Here is a 23,726-nt window from a genome sequence, read left to right as displayed (position 1 = left end):
ACAAAATGTGTTGTGTGTGTGCATGCTCATGTACGTACACACACACACACACACAGGAATACTACTGTCATAAAAAGGAACAAAGTTCTGACATATGCTACAACATGAATGAGCCTTGAAAATATTATTTTGAACAAAGTAAGCCAGACACAAATGAATAAGCATTGTATGATTCCACTTATTTGAAATATCAAGAATAGGCAAACTGATAGAGATACAATATAAGAGCTACAACCTTAAGTAGATATTTAATCTACTTAAAAGTAGATTAAAGATTACCAAGGGCTGGTTGGTGGGGGATGGAGAGCTATTGCTTAATGGTTACAGAGTTTCTGTTTGGGATGATGAAAAAGTTTTGGAAATAATAGTGATAGTTGCTTAACATTGTGAATATAATTGATGCCATTGAGTTGTAAAATGGATATAATGGCAAATTTATGTATATTTTTCCTTGATTTTTAAAAAACTCAGTTAATAATATGGAAAAAATATCACTAAAAACTACTAGTCACCGCTAAATTTTATTTTGTATTTAAGGACACAACCAGGAGAAGAGGGTACTTTTGCTCTGTCAAGTAAGTATATTTAAAAGCTAGCAAACATCAGAGCAAAATTAAGTGCCAAATCTATAAATGGGGAAATTACATGGTTACTTACAGCTATATAAAATTAACATATTGCAAGGGAATCATAATATAAATATATTAAAGGGCTTCATTTCCAATACTTGACATTTCAAATTTTGAAAACATTAAAATTATTGTTGAATAAAACTCAGACCACGTTAGCAATGGTTTAAAAAAAGGGAGCAATTTAATCATTATAATACAGAGTGCTTTAAGAAGTTTTTAAACATGTAAAAGAAAGAACAGTTTAGTGCATCAAATACAGTCTTTACATTGCTTCTTTTTAAAAAAGTTAACAGTAGTATGAAAAAGCCACCCACAAAGCCAGCTGTCTGAGTGAAGAAATCAGCTAAATTGCAGCATTTTGGAATTACTAATAAAGCTATAGTTAAAAATAAAAAGTTTATAAAAAGGAAAGCAGCATGCATATTCAAGGCTTTTTCATAACATTTTCATTAGCGGACAAACATTTAGGTAAAAACAAGAGCTTAATATTTATTATTCATTAAATTAGATAAAATAAACTGGCCAAGCCCACTACATCTGGTCATTCAGAAACACAGTTTAAAATCTAAAGCTAATTAAACTGAACATTTCTTCTATGAAGAAAACACATTTTGAAAAAGGGTCCCTCTCAGCATGAACAGCACCAGTCTTTACAAAGTTTATAAGTTAGTATGAACTTTCAGTCTCCTGATATGGCAAGAGTTACCAGTTAACACTCCCATGATTCCACAAGTGAAAAGCTAACTTTTAACTCATTATGATCAGCTCAGAATTTTTTTCTGCAGTCACTGAAATTTTTACACCAGGTAAAATTTCACTGAAAGATAATTCTTGAAAATTCTTACCTGCACGAACATTTCTGCTTTCCATGATTCTAAGAAAACAGTAAGTATATATTTACTACATGATTCTTTTTCACATTTTTGGTACAGTCTTTACTTCAGAGTTTTACCCTTTTCAAATTCTTATGCCAGTTTCTTTTCTCCTTCAGTATTATCTTCAATTTAATAAAAAGCAAATTCAAATTTTAATGAAAAAAATAACAAAAGTATTACAAGTAATAATAGTGGCATCCATGAATGTGTTCAAAGAAAGATCCAATCATTAAGGGCCAATGGGATCACAAAATCTTACTGTTACAACATGTGTCAATAGGCTGTTTTTTCACTTACATTGAAATTGTGTAAGCCCAAACACAATTTTTAATTTAGTGCAGGGCCTGATAAAAAAGACATAGCAATAAATTCTTGTTTTTTTTTTTTTCCTGTTTCTAATGATCTTTACTCTGTAAAATGTTTGGTCGCTCAAAGCTGTAAGCTTAATCACATCAAAGAATACAGGCAGTAAGGCCCATCTGGAGACATACAGTATGAAGCTCGAGAAAATATGAGGATAAGCTCTAGTGGTCATTAAACACCCTCAGAAAGTCTAAGAATCAGAATGCCTCCATATCAGAATAAAAATGTACTGGATTAAAACTTGAATTTTTACAAGTTTTTTTTTTAATTAGTGCTCTATTTACATTGCAGAACTTCCACCAACTGCTGTAATTAACTTTGGCACAATGTTAAGTTCCATTTCTTTTGGGTATTTTTTAAGAATGTGTATGCCCCAAAATGTTTTCAGTGTCATCAAAAATTGGGCCCATTCACAGTAATCAGACATCTTGAGCTGAAGAATTGATTCTCCTCCAATGTTTTAGGCAACTATAAAAGAAAAACATAATAAAAAACTGAAATTTAAAGGAAAACCGTATTTTAATGTTAACCACTTTTAGAAACAAAAATGAGATAAAATAGCTATGAAAATACACCCTCTGAATTCATGAATTAATCTCAGTATTAATTATAACTATAATTATAATATGAATTATGGATTATAATCTCAGAATTAATATTGAGATTACTTGCCACATACATAATACACTAGATTTTGTGTGCAACTCCTATGTATATGTTCTGCATACACTAAATTTGCTTATAAACATTTTTCTCCTATATGTAATAATTTATTTAAAAATTATTAGTGGAAAGTATATATTTCATGGTCAGTATTTGTAATAAACAGACTGAAATCTAAAGACTCTTGTATTTTTTTCTACTTATATACAAGCATGGCCTGTGCAAAGATATATATGTATCTCACTTTTTGCAATACTATTTTGGAAAGGTTTGGTTAACTTTTTCTATATACTCAATCACATTTACCTGAAAAAGAAACTAGAGGAAATTTATGGTGAATTCTTTTATAAGATGAAAAATTATTTTAAGCCAATGATAACTTGCTAATGTGTTTTAACTTTTAGTCTTCAGAATATTTTTAAAACGCAAGGTATGCCTACAAATGTCCCACAAAAGTGCACGTATAACATATACGAAACAATTTTTTTTTAACTATGGCTTTGTGTGAATTTTCTGGCTACAGTAACTGTTATGGCATCAATATATGATATAAGAGTTATCCACACAAATTTCAAGTAAGGGGCAAACTAAAGTGTACATACAGAAAAGTTCTCATTATTTTTAGAAGATTGCAACTCTCTACAAAATCAGTGTAGAGGTTACTACGACAACAAAAACAACAATCCATTGCAGCAACAAATTTGTTGATTTAATCTTGGCTGAGTGCACATTCTTGTGTTTAGCAATAAAAAGAAAAATGCTTGTTAAAAATATTTTATGTATCTGGGTCAGAAGAAAGCCTGTCCTGAAGATTTCTGACATTAGGAAATGGAGAGCTGTATGCTTCAAGATAATGCTGTACAAAACAGTTAAGCTTTTTGTGACTTATGATGATATATTATGCTCTAGAACCTAGAATGAAATTTATCTAAAATAGGTGCATTTTTAGTTTCACCTGTTTTCTGCCTGAAAAAAGGTCAATGAGAAGAAAACTTGGAAAGGATTGCTACGCAATTAAGAAAAGTTCCTGGTACATATTAAGCACTCTACAAATAATGTTAAAACAACATAAATAAAACCAGGGAGGAAGATATGGGGGAATTAAGGAAATACCATGCAGAATAAGAGAGCATAAAAGTAGAGGTGGAGTAGGGATGCAAAAACCTAAGGAAATAAGTAAATATGCTCATATGATAATGAGAGTCTATGCCTCATTTCCTCCTTTACTCTTTCAGAACACTGCGGCAATCTCTGATTACAAGATGCTTTTGAACTACTGATATATACAAACATTTCATGACAACTGCATTGTTTTCAAAAAAGTTTTATCTGGGAACACTTCAAAACAGAGAATAGAAAGAAGAGAAATACGCTATTGAATTCCAAAAGCATTAAGAGTTGAAGTCCTAAGTCCAAATCAGGTATATGATTTGCAACTGGAGTAAAATTTTAATTGATCTCATCTAAAAAAGAATTAAGATTTAGGGAACATGCCAAACCTTTCAAATTTAAAGCATATTTACTTGCACTTTTATGACTACAGAGATGTATCTTTAGCCAAATAGTGTTTCTCCTCCTAGCAGGTTTGCTTTATACCAAAGAATGAAGACATTTTTGGCAACTGAGTAAATACCAAATCTGTTATTTACCTTTTGATCTCTGAGACAAATAATCTACATCACAGTTTTCAAAAACAAATGCCACCTAAGCAAATGTGAATTTATATATAGCCTAAACAGAGCTTTGCATTTTAATAAAAAATATAATTTTAAAACATAAACATTTTAAACTCTAGTTAAAAATCTAATAGTTTTAGGGGTAATACAACGAATGAAAAAAGATACCCATTTTCACCTAGTTTCCTAAAACTGAGCAAATCCTCACCCCTGTGGTAAGTCTTTCCTTCGGTATACTTTTCCCCTTCTTTTAAGTTTTCGTTTTTGAATTCTTTCCTTAAATAGGCAAAAAATGAAGCTTTAGTGAAGGAGGGTTGCAAGAAATACATTTTAGTTATCTTTAGTATTTGTGAAACCCCCACCCACCAGTCTCCTTTCTTAGAGAATGGGTAACTCTCCCTTAAAACAAAGCAAAAACATTTCACATAAAAAATAAATAAAGCAACATTAAACTCTACATAATTAACATGATAATCATAATCATCAGATTACACATGATAATCATATATCTCTTGGCTATTCTCATGAAACCTAGTCCTCTTGTTAGGTAAAAAAAAAAACTGTTTTAGAAAGAACTACCAAAAGTGAAGGTGTCAGATACAAGGTGACTGTTCTAAATATATGTGCTCTATGACCAGACACTTAGATTAAAAACTTACATTTTAGTCATCTGATTTAGAAAGCTTCCGCTTCACATGTCGTGGGGGTTCCCAGGTGTCACTATCATCTGTTTCTTCTTCATCCTCTTCCTGATCATCAATAACTTCATCTTCCTCCTCATTTTCCTCAAATAATTCTATACCTAATTCTGATCTCCTCTGTCTTTCTGCAAACCACTCTCTCACCTGCTCATAGCCCATATGTGATTTGTTAACAAGTTCATCAAGGTCTTGCTCATTAAGAAATTTGTGCTTCAGGTAATAATCCTTCAGTATTGCAGTACCAGTTTTAAATTTAATGAGTGACGGCCCCCTGTCCCAGTTGTTCATTCTCTTGCTTCCTCTAGGACGTCCACGCGGTCTTCCTCTTCCCCTTCCTTTGGGTCTCCCTCTCCCTCTTCTCCTAAGGGAAGACAGACCATTCATACTACTCGAATTGGAGCTCTGGTAGTAGTAGTACCATTTTAAGTTTCCATTTTTCCAAGCATAGCGAGTGTCCCCGAACCAACTAACTATGTCTGCTCTGGCAAGCCCACTTTCTTCGGCCAACTTGTCATACTCCACTGGCGATGGCCACTGTGTTCGGACAAATGCGCTTTTAAGCAAGTGCAACTGCTCAGGTGTTTTTTTATATATCTTGCCTGTACTCCCGGACTTAGGGACAACAGATTCATCCCCAGGAGAGGTTTCTCCAGCTTCTTCTTTGGAACTACCTGCATTACTTTCATCTATTTCCACTTTCTCTTCCTTTAAAGCTTTTGATTTCTTCTTTTCTGTAAACCAAGCATCGATTTCTCTTCTGGTAAGTTTGGTTTGCGCTCTTAACCTATTTAACTCTTCATCTGTAAGTACTGAGCTGTTGAGAAAACTTGCCTGAAGGGCGTGAAGCTGCTCTGCAGTCTTTTCTTTAAACTTTTGGGGAGTAAAATCAGGAAAAGGATTCCAGGATTGTTTATGCTGTGAAGTAACAACAGTCGGGGATTCTGTTGTTTCATCACTGGAGTCTATAATAATAGTGGTGGAGGAATCATTGTTGAGATGTAAGCACTGATTGCTCTTTGAATTTCTCTGGTTGTACCTTGTATCACTAAACCATTTTTTAATCTCTCCTTTTGTCAGGCCTGTGATTTTCATAAGTCTGATAATTTCTGAATCATGGGGAAACTGATTTTTAAGGTAGCTAACTTTTAATTCTGCCAGCTGCTCTTTAGTCTTTTTTGCCCGAATGCCAAATGAATCAGGGTTTGCCAGTGTGGTTTCATGTTTGATGAGCTGAGAAGTTGGAACCGCTGCTGTCGCTGGCTTTGTTTCTGCAACAGGCTGAGCTGCAGGTACCTGACTTTTCTGTACGTTTGTTTGATTTGGAACCCCTGCCACTGTCAAGGCTATAGGTGCTGTTACTGGCAAAGTGTTTGTTCCAGCTACTTGTGTAAGGACCAGACCTGGCTGACCAACTATTTGGCATGTTTGTAAAATGGATGGCAAACCATTACTTCCTGTGGAAATGTGTGTAGGAATAACAGTTATGGTCTGAGGTACAGTGTGTACTGTTCCATTGAATTGCTTTCTTCTTGCCTCCTCTACTTCCTCGGGAGTCCAGCTAACACCATGTTTTAGACGTTGGGCTGAAAACCATATCTTTATCTGTTCCTCTGTATATTTTGCTTGGGCAGAAAGAACAGTAATTTCTGACATAGTTGGATAAGGGAATTTGTTATAAGTGTTAAGCAAAAGGGGGTTGTTATCCAATGCAGCATTGTACGTAGGAATGCTATTAACAGGGATTAAGACTTTGGGAATCAAACTGGAATTCTGCTGAGCTGATACAGCAGTTATCACCTGTGCTAACCCAGGAAGAACTGCTGTGGGGGTCACTACCGTACTGGCAGTATTTGCATGTATTCTGTTTACAATGGAAGTACTTGCATGAGATTCAGAAGCTGAAGAACTTGGATTTTCCACAGTTTCTTCACGGTCCAGTTTGATTTCATTCTCTTTCTCTTCAGGCACATCATCAACTGAGTTATGATGAACTGTAATCCGTTTGTTCTCCACTTTATTTTTCATCATTTTCATGATAGGAGTTTTACTGATAGATATTCCTGAAGAAGACACTTCTGCAGATTCAGCTTGCTCTGAGTTCTCCTCTTTAACAAAACTACCATCAAAAGTCAGATCATTTATTGTTTGTTCAAAGATTGTCTGGTTATTTCGTTTCACCATAGTCAATTTAAAGTTCTCTTCTCCTGGGTGATATTTCAGATTATGCTCGGAAAGTGCATCATACCTTTTGGTAAGAAAATTGCATTCAACACATACATAGGATGAATTTAGCACTACATTAGGATGTTCTGAGTCCACATGAAAAGTAAACATATTTAGATCTGGAGTCTGAAAAGTACAATATTTACATTCATAGCCACCTTCAACTTTTTTATTCTGCTGATTGTCAGAATCTACAGATTCATTAATGTCTTCATCACTTGAGATACTCTCTGCTCTGGTGTTTTCTACAGGTGTAAGTACGGGAGGACCTTCATCCAAATCTGATATCAACTCAAGGTCTGGGTCCTGTTCACTGGCAAGGACCATGCAAGGTATTGTTGATTTTCGCCTGCTTGCCATTCTGATGTTATGGGGAAAATCTCAGTGGTGACTAAAAAGCATTGAGGCTTATAATTGTTCAGTATTCTTCATTTGAAAATAATGGCTTTTGGTTCTTCAAGTCCGTTTTTGTGCTCAACGAGTCTAATTAGCAGCTTTTTCATGGTGCAGTCAAGTAAAGAGCTTATTGTTGGCAGATAAAATGTTGAACTGTTGAAAATTTTGAAGCACAGCTCCACTCACCTACATTAAAATAAATTTAAAAATGTTTTTAAGTGATTGATTATAATCTTTTAAACAAATTGCAGTTATATTTCACTTCCATAGAACTGTCAGATAGATCGGTTATAAAGATCTACAGTAAGACCAGAACCAGGAAAAAAGACCTCTAAGGATCAAAATAGATGTCTCCAAACCACCTCACAGAAGACCATGTACAGTATTCATGGGTCAGCCCCCAAGCTTGTTTACTTGTATTTTTCAGCCAGTTATAGATGGATAAGAAGGCAGGGAAAGAGTCTGCTTTGGCAAGCACACTACTATCAATGTGAAATGATGATCTGGTTAACAAGGGAGGAACTTTAAAACCATAAAAGGCGATCACAGATACTCAAAGACTATGGCGACCAAGTATATAAGAAATTCAATCCGTCAGTTGTGTTCTCTTCTTTCTACTGATCTCTTTCATCATCCCAAAAGCATTCAAGTATGACAAATGCTGCAAATGGAGTGTGAATGATCAATTTCAGAAATGTTATTCTTATTCTCCATAATGCTACCAAACTATATAAAATATATCTAGTCATATCAGTCTCCTGACTCAAAGTTAATGATGGATCCGCAGTGCTTAAAGAATAAAGCCCGAACTCCATAAGCCACATGTAGTTCCCTTCACAACTTGACCCCAGCCTCAATGTCCTGCCACCACTCTTCCATATCCTATGTGTCTCTATGCTTTGGCACAACAGAAACAACTACTGCTCCAGGGACACTCACTGCAGGCTGTTCCTAATGCCAGGACACTTGTGACCTTGAGGTGCTGAGATCTCTGTCTGCCTACAAATCACCTCTCTCTTAACTTGGCCAGATGTCGTCCCTGGTTTATTTTCTAGTCTAGAACTTACTGTATCGTAGCAGAGGAATGTTTCATTTCTGTTTCCAAACCTAACCATATCCCTGGTCTCATTTATATCAGTGTGTATCTCACTTCTTCTTCTCTTTTCAAAAATAGTGTTACTGTGATATACCAAATCTCCTGAGACTCTGAATTGAACCAAGGACTTTGTATCTTCAGTCTAATGTTCTCCCAGCTGACCTATCTTGGCTGACTTCTCATTCATTTCTGTACCCTTTGCATACAATAAACCTAGAAATACAGACTCACTGAATATTTATTAACCTGAACTAGAATGAGAAGGAAAATAGTCCCATAAAATTTAACATGCCTTGAGAATATCACCATAGAGAACAGTAGCTGAAATTCACAAGAATGACCTTGAAACATCAAGAAAAAGTGAATTATGTTCACATAAATGCATTTAAATGATTCTGGTACCCAAAATATCAAAATTAAATGTTGATGCTTAATCAGTTAAAGTTGGTATGCTTCTCTGATGGACAGTGACTGCATTGGGGTATGGGTGGGGACTTGATAATATGGGTAAATGTAGTAACTACATTGTTTTTTCATGTGAAACTTTCATAAGAGTGTATATCAATCATACCTTAATAAAAAATTTTTTTAAAAAGTTGGTGTGCTTCTGAAATCTAAACTAAGTGAAAATGAATAACAAACTGAGTAAACAGTCTCACTATCTACTACAAATTATAAATATTTTCATTTACTAGCATAATCCTTATTCTAGCTGAATTGAGGAGAAAAAGTTTACTTCAAAGATTATAAAGCAAATTCAGGTCTAGGTCTCTATAAGGAGATAATGACTCATTAAACAGAGAAACATTTTTAGGGAACAGAGTTGTCCAGAGAGACTACCCTACCTTTGAAGGAAAAATCCTCCTTACTAGGATTATTCAAATATATACTACATATCCATTTGATGGATCCAAACATCAGATGGCAAGTTGGAGTACATGTCCCTTATTCACTGATTTCCCATATTGTAGAATAAAGCGCATCAGCTTAGTAATAATAGTAGTATCATAGTCCAAATCTGTACTCTCAAAGGTGTCATTTTTTTCTATAAAACACCTTTGATTTCTAAGGGAATATAAAGAAATCACTGAAATTTAAAAATGCTTCTTAACTAAATGTTATAAGCTAACTTAATGCTGTCTCTCTTATTTGATTAAATAAGGGATACCATTTTTTGTCCCAAGTGTTAGTAGAGCTATTTGATCATTTTTTGTCATTAGAAACAGGGAATTTATGAAATCGCCTTAAATAAGTGGAACAACCCCTACATTTTTGACAGTAAAGGAGAATTATTAAAAGGCAGAGGAGTAAGCTACTTTGTGCCTGTTATTTTCTTAGAAGCTCAGATTATATGTAATTGGGGTATACCAATAGCTAGAAGTCAGAGATAGAGGGTTTTTTCTAAAACCACCTTTCCTTCAAGTAGTGGTTTTCAAACTTTATGTTATAAGCAGGGAGCCTTTTCTTCAAACCAATGTCTATGAGAAGCCCTGGTACAAAACAGGTAAAAACATAGCTGTCTGGATGAAGAAATATAGAGGCCAAACTACTTCTTGACCCCATCTCACGTGTTCCACAATCCCTACTTCTATCTCTGATGGATTCTTAGATGGGTTTGAAAGCCTTTGCCTTAATAATTTAAATACTTTCAAGACAATGTATCAGTTTCATCAAAGATCCTCAGCTAGCCACTGGTGAGCTATGAAATTTGAAGACTAATATGAAGTGAACTTAATATGTTCTTTCATGTTGTTTCACCAGAGAAGGCAGGCCTGGGGCACCCAGGGGTAGAAGAGAGTAGCCAGTATAGAAGAGATACAGAAGAGAAACCTGACTAAGATCCCTTTATTATTCTGGCTCTCTAGCTGTTGGGTTAAACTTCCTATCTTCTATCTAGCATAAAAAGAGGAATATGCTACCAAATTATTACTTTTATTTCTCTTCCTCACAGCACACTAGCTCAGAATGGTTAGTTAATAAGTATTTAAGCAGATACTAACAAATTTTAAATGCTTAAATATTTTTTGCTGAAGTCATGAAAATTACCAAATATTCATACATTACATTACAATCTAATGATGTGTATGCACAGTTGTGCTTTTTCCTTTGAAAGCACTGGTCTTCACAATATAATTAAATTTAAATAAGCTACTTAAAAGAGGCTTTTTAAAAAAAGTTTTCAGTTCTGCAAAAGACTCAAAACTCGATTACCTTGTGCTATAGATCGCTTCATCCTTGGGTTACTGCTATACCCAGCTACATAGACCTAAGAAATACTCTTTCTTCTTTACTCCTAAAACTGTTCACTTACATTTTGCTAACAAAACCAGAGTCAGTATTCCTGAGCATATTTCTAAAGGGAGAATGAAATGTCCAAAAGAGCCTCAAGATTTGGTCTGATGGTTCAGTTCTACTGCAGTGTATATAGGATAAAAATAGATGAGAGTGCAAGCAAAGGCATCCTTAGGGATCTTATTATAAAGTCACAGTTTGGGTGAAAGCCAAGGACCTCAGTACAATTGCCCCATTTGTATGGAAGAAAAAACCCAGGCACTGAGGTATAGGGTAAAACCATAGGTTTTGGAGTCTCCGCTGTCACTTAGCAGTTAGGTGACTAAAAAGATTACTCAATATCAACCTCAGTTTTTTCACCTATAAAACCAAGATTCTTCAGTTCAACAAATTCACTCAACAACAATTTGTTGAATGTCAACCCTCTGCCAGGCACTGTTAGGCACTAGAAATACAGTGGTAACCAAAACAGATTGTCTTTGGTTTGCCAGGCATTAGCAATGGAGCAAGGAAAATAGGCAGAAACAATTACTTAGAATAATTATGATCAATGCAATGAGAAAGGAAGTGTCAGGAAACTATATCAGCATATTGCAGGAGGCTTCTAGATAAGAAGCAAAGAAGACTGCCCTAGAGAAAATAATAGCAGTATTTGCCTCAGAGAGGCTGATCAAATAAAAATGCTTCAGATATTCTGATACACAGTAGGTACCTAATTAATGCTATTCTCCAGTCCCTGAAAAATTCTTTTGTGGGATGAAAAAAATATCACTAATTAAGCATTATTCTCTTTCTCTTTTCTCACTCAAGCAACTTAATCAGCTGACAGTGCTGATTATGAATGAATGAAATGAATGAAAAAGCAGTAAAAATACAGAATAAGAATTTCTTTGGTATGCTTCCAATTCATCTTCTTTTGTCATTAAAAGAGCAAAAGGGCTGGAACAGGAAAACTGACATACAGAAATCCCTATTAGTTGACAGGCATCTCATCCTCTATTTGAAGTTCAACTAAAAACAGAGCTCAAAATCAATTTGGGAAACCTTGCACTATTTACCTGTAAAAGGGGGTTAGAGTTCACTTGTACAACTGAGTAGCCAGGTGGTTTTGCATTAAAATTCAAAGTGACATCTGCCAATAACAGAAAAAATTATGCTCTAAATGGACCCAAGCACTGTAAGTATACTTATGTCTGAAAACTATCTTCAGTTAACCTTTCAGTAGGAATGTTAAAAAAATAACTGATCAAATCAATTTGCTATACTGCTATTAAAATGATCATAAAAGAGTAAGGAACTGGAAAAATATTTATCCATTTACTGCGAAATTTTTAAAAATAAGAACAAAATTTGCATAGTAATTATAAAATAAGAAAATAAGGAAGGGTGGAGCCAGGACGGCGGTGTGAGTAGAGCTGCGGAAATCTCCTCCCAAAACCACATTTATCTATGAAAATATAACAAAGACAACTCTTCCTAAAATAGAGACCAGAGGACACAGGACAACATACATACCACATCAACACCTGTGAGAATCCAGCACCTCGCAAAGGGGGTAAGATACAAGCCCCGGGCCGGGCGGGTCCCGAGCGCACCTCACCCCAGCTCCCAGTGGGAGGAGAGAAGTCTGAGTGAGAGGGAGAAGGAGCCCAGGACTGCTGAATACCCAGCCCCAGCCATCCGGACCAGAGCGCAGACACAGTGCATGCGCGGGGCCCTGGATACTAGGGAAACAGGGCAGCAAGAACGGTGAGCGGGTACCGGAGGCCAGTGCCGGAAGACAAAAGAAAAGCGAGTGGCCATCTTTTCTTTCTTTCTTTCTTTTTTTTTTGTTGTTGTTGTTTTGTTGCGGTGAGTGCTTTTTGGAAGTCTTAAAGGGACAGGGATCCCAATACTAGGGAAACAGGGCAGCAAGAACGGCGACTGGGTATCAGAGACCAGTGCCAGAGAACAAGAGAAATGCGAGCAGCCACCTTTTTTCTTTTTTCTTTTTCTTTTTCTTTTTTTTCTTGTTTTGTTTTGGCGAGCGCTTTTTGGAAGTCTTAAAGGGATAGGGACCCCAATACTAGGGGAACAGGGCAGCAAGTCCGGTGAGTGGGTGCCCGAGGCTGGCGCTGGAGAATAAAGAAAAACGAACGGCCATTTTTTTTTTTTTGTGGTTATTGTTTTGTTTTGGCGGGTGCTTTCTGGAAGTTTTAAAGGGGCAGGGCGGGACACTTAGTCCAGAGGTAGGGAATCCCGGGATCTCTGGGCACTCTAATCCCCTGGACTGTAGGGAGCACTGAGGCCCCGTACGGAGATAAATAGCCTCCCAGTCACTTCGCCTCCAACGCAACTCCACCACTTTGGAGTAGCAGCCCAAGCGAGGCCATGCCCACAGCAACAGCGGAGATAAACTCCATAGCAGCTGGGCAGGAAGCAGAAGCCCTGTCTGTGCGCAGCTACCCAGCACAAGGCACTAGAGGTCGCTTTTCTTCCAGGAGAGGAAGGCCACAAACCAACAAGAAGGGAAGTTCTTCCAGCCGTCACTAGTCCCAGCTCTGCAAACTATTCCTATCACCATGAAAAGACAAAATTACAGGCAAACCAAGATCACAGAGACACCAGAGAAGGAGACAGACCTAACCAGTCTTCCTGACAAAGAATTCAAAATAAAAATCATAAACATGCTGACAGAGATGCAGAGAAATATGCAAGAGAAATGGGATGAAGTCTGGAGGGAGATGACAAATGCCAGAAAGGAGATCACAGAAATGAAACAAACTCTGCAAGGATTTATAAGCAGAATGGATAAGATGCAAGAGGCCATTGATGGAATTGAAACCAGAGAACAGGAACGCATAGAAGTTGACATAGACAGAAATAAAAGGATCTCCAGGAACGGAACAATATTAAGAGAACTGTGTGACCAATCCAAAAGGAACAATATCCGTATTATAGGGGTACCAGAAGAAGAAGAGAGAGGAAAAGGGACAGAAAGTACCTTGGAAGAAATAATTGCTGAAAACTTCCCCAAACTGGAGGAGGAAATAATCGAAAGGACCACAGAAATACACAGAACCCCCAACAGAAAGGACCCAAGGAGGACAACACCAAGACACATAATAATTAAAATGGCAAAGACCAAGAACAAGGAAAGAGTTTTAAGGCAGCTAGAGAGAAAAAGGTCACCTATAAAGGAAAACCCATCAGGCAAACATCAGACTTCTCGACAGAAACCCTGCAGGCCAGAAGAGAATGGCATGATATATTTAATGCAATGAAACAGAAGGGCCTTGAACCAAGGATACTGTATCAAGCATGACTATCATTTAAATATGATGGCGGGATTAAACAATTCCCAGACAAGCAAAAGCTGAGGGAATTTGCTTCCCACAAACCACCTCTACAGGGCATCTTACAGGGACTGCTCTAGATGGGAGCACTCCTACAAAGAGCACAGAACAAAACACCCAACATATGAATAATGGAGGAGGAGGAATAAGAAGGGAGAGAAGAAAAGAATCTCCAGACAGTGTATACAAGAGCTCAATAAGCGAGCTAAGTTAGGCAGTAAGATACTAAAGAGGCTAACCTTGAACCTTTGATAAGCACGAATTTAAAACCTGCAATGGCAATAAGAACATATCTTTCAATAGTCACCCTAAATGTAAATAGACTGAATGCACCAATCAAGAGACACAGAGTAATAGAATGGATAAAAAAGCAAGACCCATCTATATGCTGCTTACAAGAAACTCACCTCAAACCCAAAGACATGCACAGACTAAAAGTCAAGGGATGGAAAAACATATTTCAGGCAAACAACAGCAAGAAGAAAGCAGGGGTTGCAATACTAACATGAGACAAAATAGACTTCAAAACAAAGTAACAAGAGATAAAGAAGGACACTACATAATGATAAAGGGCTCAGTCCAACAAGAGGATATAACCATTCTAAATATATATGCACCCAACACAGGAGCACCAGCATATGTGAAACAAATACTAACAGAACTAAAAGGGGAAATAGACTGCAATGCATTCATTTTAGGAGACTTCAACACACCACTCATCCCAAAAGATAGATCCACCGGGCAGAAAATAAGTAAGGACACAAAAGCACTGAACAACACAGTAGAGCAGATGCACCTAATAGACATCTATAGAACTCTAAATCCAAAAGCAACAGGATACACATTCTTCTCAAGTGCACATGGAACATTCTCCAGAATAGACCACATACTAGCCCACAAAAAGAGCCTCAGCAAAATCCAAAATATTGAAATTCTACCAACCAATTTTTCAGACCACAAAGGTATAAAAGTAGAAATAAATTCTACAAAGAAAACAAAAAGGCTCACAAACACATGGAGGCTTAACGACATGCTCCTAAATAATCAATGGATCAACGAACAAACTAAAATAGAGATCAAGGAATATATAGAAACAAATGACAACAACAACACAAAGCCCAAATTTCTGCGGGACGCAGCGAAAGTAGTCCTAAGAGGAAAGTATATAGTGATCCAGGCACACTTGAAGAAGGAAGAACAATCCCAAATGAATAGTCTAACATCAAAATTATCGAAATTGGAAAAAGAAGAACAAATGAAGCCTAAAGTCAGCAGAAGGAGGGACATAATAAAGATCAGAGAAGAAATAAACAAAATTGAGAAGAATAAAACAATAGCAAAAATCAACGAAACCAAGAGCTGGTTCTTCGAGAAAATAAACAAAATAGATAAGCCTCTAGCCAGACTTATTAAGAGAAAAAGAGAATCAACACACATCAACAGAATCAGAAACGAGAATGGAAAAATCAAAAACAGACTCCACAGAAATACAAAGAATTATTAAAGACTACTATGAAAGCCTATATGCCAACAAGCTGGAAAACCTAGAAGAAATGGACAACTTCCTAGAAAAATACAACCTTGCAAGACTGACCAAGGAAGAAACACAAAAGTTAAACAAACCAATTACAAGCAAAGAAATTGAAAGGGTAATCAAAAAACTACCTAAGAACAAAGCACCCAGGCTGGACGGATTTACCTCGGAATTTTATCAGACACACAGAGAACACATAATACTCATTCTCCTTAAAGTTTTCCAAAAAATACAAGAGGAGGGAATACTCTCAAACTCATTCTATGAAGCCAACATCACCCTAATACCAAAACCAGGCAAAGACCCCACCAAAAAAGAAAATTACAGACCAATATCCCTGATAAATGTAGACGCAAAAATACTTAATAAAATATTAGCAAACCGAATTCAAAAGTATATCAAAAGGATCATACACCATGACCAAGTGGGATTCATCCCAGGGATGCAAGAATGGTACAACAATCGAAAATCCATCAACATCATCCACCACATCAACAAAAGACGACAAAAACCACATGATCATATCCATAGATGCTGAAAAAGCATAAGACAAAATTCAACATCCATTCATGATAAAAACTCTCACCAAAATGGGAATAGAGGGCAAGTACCTCAACATAATAAAGGCCATATATGATAAACCCAAAGCCAACATTATACTGAACAGCGAGAAGCTGAAAGCTTTTCCTCTGAGATCAGGAACTAGACAGGGATGCCCACTCTCCCCACTGCTATTTAACATAGTACTGGAGGTCCTAGCCACAGCAATCAGACAAAACAAAGAAATACAAGGAATCTAGATTGGTAAAGAAGAAGTTAAACTGTCACTATTTGCAGAAGACATGATATTGTCCACCCCAAAACTACTAGAACTGATATCAGAATACAGCAAAGTTGCAGGATACAAAATTAACACACAGAAATCTGTGACTTTCCTATACACTAACAATGAACCAATAGAAAGAGAAATCAGGAAAACAATTCCATTCACAATTGCATCAAAAAGAATAAAATACCTAGGAATAAATCTAACCAAAGAAGTGAATGACCTATACTCTGAAAACTACAAGTCACTTTTAAGAGAAATTAAAGGGGACACTAACAAATGGAAACTCATCCCATGCTCGTGGCTAGGAAGAATCAATATAATCAAAATGGCCATCCTGCCCAAAGCAATATGCAGATTTGATACAATCCCTATCACATTACCAGCAACATTCTTCAATGAACTGGAACAAATAATTCAAAAATTCATATGGAAACACCAAAGACCCCGAATAGCCAAAGCAATCCTGAAAAAGAAGAATAAAGTAGGGGGGATCTCACTCCCCAACTTCAAGCTCTACTATAAAGCCATAGTAATCAAGACAATTTGGTACTGGCACAAGAACAGAGCCACAGACCAGTGGAACAGACTAGCGACTCCAGACATTATCCCAAACATATATGGTCAATTAATATACAATAAATGAGCCATGGACATACAACGGCGAAATGACAGTCTCTTCAACAGATGGTGCTGGCAAAACTGGACAGCTACATGTAGGAGACTGAAACTGGACCATTGTCTAACCCCATATACAAAAGTAAATTCAAAATGGATCAAAGACCTGAATGTAAGTCATGAAACCATTAAACTCGTGGAAAAAAACATAGACAAAAACCTCTTAAACATAAACATGAGTGACCTCTTCTTGAACATATCTCCCCGGGCAAGGAAAACAAAAGCAAAAATGAACAAGTGGGACTATATTAAGCTGAAAAGCTTCTGTACAGCAAAAGACACCATCAATAGAACAAAAAGGAACCCTACAGTATGGGAGAATATATTTGAAAAGGACAGATCCGATAAATGCTTGACGTCCAAAATATATAAAGAACTCACACGCCTCAACAAACAAAAATCAAATAATCCAATTAAAAAATAGGCAAAGGAACTGAACAGACAGTTCTCCAAAAAAGAAATTCAGATGGCCAACAGACACATGAAAAGATGCTCCACATTGCTAGTCGTCAGAGAAATGCAAATTAAAACCACAATGAGATATCACCTCACACCAGTAAGGATCACCACCATCCAAAAGACAAACAACAACACATGTTGACGAGGTTGTGGAGAAAGGGGAACCCTCCTACACTGCTGGTGGGAATGTAAATTAGTTCAACCATTGTGGAAAGCAGTATGGAGGTTCATCAAAATGCTCAAAACAGACTTACCATTTGACCCAGGAATTCCACTCCTAGGAATTTACCCTAAGAACACAGCAATCAAGTTTGAGAAAGACAGATGCACCCCTATGTTTATCGCAGCACTATTTACAATAGCCAAGAATTGGAAGCAACCTAAATGTCCATCGGTAGATGAATGGATAAAGAAGATGTGGTACACATACACAATGGAATACTACTCAGCCATAAGAAGAGGGCAAATCCTACCATTTGCAGCAACATGGATGGACCTGGAGGGTATTATGCTCAGTGAAATAAGTCAAGCGGAGAAAGAGAAATACCAAATGATTTCACTCATCTGTGGAGTATAAGAACAAAGGAAAAACTGAAGGAACAAAACAGCAACAGAATCACAGAACCCAAGAATGGACTAACAGGTACCAAAGGGAAAGGGACTGGGGAGGATGGGTGGGTACAGAGGGATAAGAGGGGGGGAGAAGAGGAGGGGTATTAAGATTAGCATGCATGGGTGTGTGGGAGGAAGGGGAGGGCTGTACAACACAGAGAAGACAAGTAGTGATTCTACAACATTTTGCTATGCTGATGGACAGTGACTGTAAAGGGGTTTATAGGGGGGACCTGGTATAGGGGAGAGCCTAGTAAACACAATATTCATCATGTAAGTGTAGATTCATGATAACAAAAAAAAAAGAAAGAAAAGGGGGATTACTCCCTGATAGGATAAAACTAACTGTAAATCAATGATTAATGCATGCTTTAAATATCCTTAATTTTGACCACTTAAAGGGTGTCAGATGATCGGCTATGGATGTACACTTTTCTGATAATATTCCTTTCTCTACACAATGGTATAAAGGGCATATCAAAGTGTGGGCAAAGGGTCTGTTTGTGTTTATACAGAGGATCAAAGCCTAATTTGGCTACCGAGAAAATGAAGTAAGATACGATATGAAGAAGAACTTCCAACTTCAGCACTCCCTGGAAGAGACATACAAGAAGATGATCAACAAAAAACCTCAACAAAGATCCAGCCGATGCTGCAGTTGTAGCTGCATTCATCCCACTGGTTCCTGGACTTGCCATTGGAATGAAGAAGGAGATATCTAAGCTGGCCTGTGCATACAGTAAAACAACAAATTTGACTGGATCTATACTGTTGGAACTCAACCAAGAATTAGGAGAAGTGCAAGTTGTAGCGCTCCAAAATCTTACAACTACAGACTATCTACTGTTAAAAGAACATATGGGATGTGAACAGTTCCCAGGAATGGGTTATTTTACTTTGTCTGATTTCTCTCAGACTGTTCAAGTACAGTTGGACAATATCCATCATATCATAGACAAATTTTCACAAATGCCTAGGGTGCCTAAATGGTTTTCTTGGCTTCACTGGAGGTGGATGGTAATAATAGATTTGCTTTGTTTATGTCACCGTATTTCTATTATGTTAATATGTGAGCGCAAGTTAGTTAGTAGTTTAAAACCTATACATGCTTAAGTTACTCTACAAGAAGATATGTGAAAGAAATAGTCAATCTTCCCATGTTTTCTTCCACCTGCTACATCTATAGCTTTTCTTCTTCCTTCCTAATTACAACCCTTAAATAGAATTCGTGCCTCATATCGAATTCACCAAGTATCATAACTCCTCCAAGTGGTAAAGATACCTCAAGACAAATGCTGGGCATAGAAGCTACAGGGCATAAATATGCAAAGAAGTAAAAAGCTAACCTTTCAAACAATATGGCTTCTCTCTCACTTACCAACTTTACATTTCCCTGTATGGCCCCGGAAGATGACTGGTTAGCCAGAGACGGGTAAGATTCCTCAAGGGAGGAACAACCTAAGACAGGCACAGTCGCAGGGGGGCCATCAGGTGAGAAGTTGGGGATCAACAGAGGTGAGGCTTAGAACCTCACCCCCCTGTTCTGAGAGAAATCTTCTGCATCCGTGGATGTTTTATTGCCCTTGTCTAGCTTGGATTAACACATAGTCTACAGGCACACACCTGATCATCTACATTTGCTCTCTTACAACACTAAACTATGTTTTCTACCTTTATCTTGCATCTACCTACCATTTCAGCATTTTATTTTTAAAAAATAATAATAATAATAATAAAGAGGGAAATGTGGTATCCACATATAAATCAAGTATAAAAATCAAACGAATATTCATATTTGAACTGATTGTTTATAGTTCATAATGAGTGATCAAAACCGAAAGTTTCTGTGATGACTGCCCTTGTACTGTTCCCTATGTAACTTATTCACTATGTAAGAATTTGTTCTCCATGTAAGAACTTGTTCGTTATGCTTCAGAAGATTGGACACTGACGAGAATTAGGCTTGGGGTGGATTAATGATTGTGCATTGAGTATTGACTCCCGTATACAGAATTTTATTGCTGTTAACAACCATTTGATCAATAAATATGAGAGATGCTCTCTCAAAAAAAAAAAAAAGAAAAGAAAATATGTATGTACATGGACAAAGACTAGATGAGACTAAATAAAATTTTCACATTAGATTATGGGTGAAACTTCAGTGCATAGTATTAATAAGTTTTCTTTACTATTGTTATCATGTTGCCTTATTACAAAATACAATAATCAATAGTCTCAAGGCCTTAAAGTTGTAAATAGACTAAAATATTTCCATGGTCATTTGTCTCAAACTGGAAAAGAGTTTACTTTTTATTTTTAAAAGGCAAAAATGTGCTACATAATTTTTTTTAAGGGAAAAAAGAATTCCTGTGTATGTATAGCATTCAGGTATATTCCAGATACTTTCTGCAGCTGCTGCACCATGGTCTGAGACGTCAGACTGGTTCTAAGAGCCCTTAAGAGCACATATAACCTCCAGGGTGTAGAGCCTCATTCTATCTGCTTCTGGCTCTTCTCCTGAGGATAGGATACTCCTCAATCAATTCACCATTCCTAATTTATCAAAATAACTCCAAGATTTCACTACAGAAAAGCATTTAATGACAGCAAAATATATTTTATCACAGTATAAAAATCTGGGGCAGTCCTAATAACAATTCTTACATCATCAGAAAGAACATCTGTTTAGCTCTCCACTAATATCCCCAGGGCCCAACACGATGCTTATCTAAGCCCGTTACATATGCTGGGGGGAAAAAAAAAAACCTTTAAAATGTATCTGTACTGTGTTTTACAACATATATTTTACTTCATTAAACACTCATTAGAGGAGGTATAAAGAACAAATAGGGAACCCTCCTACACTGCTGGTGGGAATGTAAATTAGTTCAACCATTGTGGAAAGCAGTATGGAGGTTCCTCAAAAACCTAAAAATAGAAATACCGTTCGACCCAGGAATTCTACTCCTAGGAATTTACCTAAAGAATGCAGGGACCCAGTTTGAAAAAGATATATGCACCCCTATGTTTATCACAGTACTATTTACAATAGCCAAGAAATGGAAGCAACCTAAGTGTCCATCAGTAGATGAATGGATAAAGAAGATGTAGTACATACATACAATGGAATACTATTCAGCCATAAGAAAAAAACAAATCCTACCATATGCAACAACATGGATGGAGCTGGAGGATATTATGCTCAGTGAAATAAGCCAGGCGGAGAAAGACAAGTGTCAAATGATTTCCTTCATTTGTGGAGTATAACAACAAAGCAAAACTGAAGGAACAAAACAGAAGCAGAGTCACAGACTCCAAGAAGAGGGTAGCAGTTACCAAAGGGGAGGGGTACGGGAGGGCAGGTTGGGAGGGAGGGGATGGGGACTGAGGGGTATTATGTTTAATACACATGGTGTGAGGGATCACGGGGAAAACAGTGTAGCACAGAGAAGGCAAATAGTGAATCTGTGGCATCTTACTACACTGATGGACAGTGACTGCAATGGGTGAGGACTTGCTAATATGTGTAAATGTAGTAACCACATTGTTTCTTCATGTGAAACCTTCGTAAGAGTGAATATCAATAATATGTTAATAAAGAATTTTAAAAAAATCAAAAAACAAACAACAAAGCAAAAACTGAAGGAACAAACAGCAGAAGACTCACAGAACCCAAGAATGGACTAAAAGTTACTAAAGGGAAAGGGACTGGGGAGGATGGGTGGGAAGGGAGGGAAAATGGGAATAAGGGGAATAAGGGGCATTACAATTAGTGCACATAACATAGGTGGGGCAGGGGCACGGGTAAGGCAGTATAGCACAGAGAAGAGAAGTAGTGACTCTATGGCATCCTAGTATGCTGATGGACAGTGACTGTAATGGGGTATGTGGTGGCGACTTGATAATGGTGGGAATCTAGTAACCACAATGTTGCTCATGTAATTGTATATTAATGTTACAAAAAAAAATGACAGAGGCAAAAAAAGAAAATGAAAAGTCCCATGACTCCCAGAAATACTCCATCTTGTGTTCTCTGGGAGTGAACACCTCTCCCCCTGTTTTCTGTGTCTATAGTTATGCCTTTTCCAGAATGTCATATAAATAAAACCATACTATTAAAAAAAAAACAGACCTGTACCTGCTTTACAGTGGATTACTTTAAATGGCAGAATCCTTACTTATAAAATTACCTTCATCACTAAAATGTTAAAACACCATCGAATATAAAACATTCTATTTATTGAAATACAGCAACAGCAATGAATATTCAACAAGTACTTAATAACATCTATAAATAATTCTGTTGTAGCACATCACTTTTATCTATGAATAGTGTCTATCTAAATTTGTAGACTACTTAAGAATGAAACAGGAGAGATATACTCATTCAAAGAGTTAGTCCTGCAGTGAAGTTGAGGAGAAAAGGGCATAGTTCTTATAAAGATAGCAAATGGATAGTTGAATTTAGAGTAATTATTTCTGTGTTCCAAGAGAAAACTATAATGGCATTCTACATTTTTAAAGAGATTAAAAAATAAATTTTCAATATAATACACTAAAAAAGTTAATGGAGAACAAATAGTTCAAAAATTCATATGGAAACACCAAAATCCACAAATAGCCAAAGCAATCCTGAGAAGGAAGAATAAAGTGGGGGGGATCTCGCTCCCCAACTTCAAACTCTACTACAAAGCCACAGTAATCAAGATAATTTGGTACTGGCACAAGAACAGAGCCACAGACCAGTGGAATAGAATAGAGACTCCAAACATTAACCCAAACATATATGGTCAATTAATATTCAATAAAGGAGCCATGGACATACAATGGGGAAATGACAGTCTCTTCAACAGATGGTGCTGGCAAAACTGGACAGATACATGTAAGAGAATGAAACTGGATCACTGTCTAACCCCATACACAAAAGTAAATTCAAAATGGATCAAAGACCTGAATGTAAGTCATGAAACCATAAAACTCTTAGAAAAAAACATAGGCAAAAATCTCTTGGACATAAACATGAGTGACTTCTTCATGAACATATCTCCCCAGGCAAGGGAAACAATAGCAAAAATGAACAAGTGGGACTATACCAAGCTGAAAAGCTTCTGTACAGCAAAGGACACCATCAACAGAACAAAAAGGAACCCTACAGTATGGGAGAATATTTTCATAAATGACAGATCTGATAAAGGGTTGACATCCAAAATATATAAAGAGCTCATGCACCTCAACAAACAAAAAGTAAATAATCCAATTAAAAAATGGGCAGAGGAGCTGAACAGACAGTTCTCCAAAGAAGAAATTCAGATGGCCAACAGACACATGAAAAGATGCTCCACATTGCTAGTCGTCAGAGAAATGC

At 36.8% G+C, this 23,726-nt stretch overlaps 1 protein-coding gene across 9 annotated transcripts in view; it reads right to left on the bottom strand.

Annotated features, from left to right (window-relative positions):
* Positions 1 to 789: 789 nt before the first annotated feature.
* The window catches only part of ZHX1 (zinc fingers and homeoboxes 1), a 32,984-nt gene continuing 10,047 nt past the window's right edge, over positions 790 to 23,726 (bottom strand). For 7 of the 9 annotated variants that reach the window (XM_073230063.1, XM_073230064.1, XM_073230065.1 and 4 more), the window contains 2 exons: positions 4,869 to 7,715; positions 790 to 2,338 (listed from right to left, as the gene is read on the bottom strand). In XM_073230063.1, the coding sequence (XP_073086164.1) occupies positions 4,872 to 7,493 (2,622 nt within the window). In that variant the 5' untranslated portion in view covers positions 7,494 to 7,715 and the 3' untranslated portion in view covers positions 790 to 2,338; positions 4,869 to 4,871. Of the gene's footprint in view, positions 2,339 to 4,387; positions 4,486 to 4,868; positions 7,716 to 23,726 lie in introns of all 9 variants that reach the window. The other 2 variants (XR_005057809.2, XR_005057808.2) reach the window with 2 other exon arrangements.

Source organism: Manis javanica, chromosome 2, assembly GCF_040802235.1.
Source record: "Manis javanica isolate MJ-LG chromosome 2, MJ_LKY, whole genome shotgun sequence".
NCBI lineage: Eukaryota > Metazoa > Chordata > Mammalia > Pholidota > Manidae > Manis > Manis javanica.
Note: the sequence above shows the minus strand (reverse complement) of the source record. Positions and strands in the feature narration are given on the sequence as shown.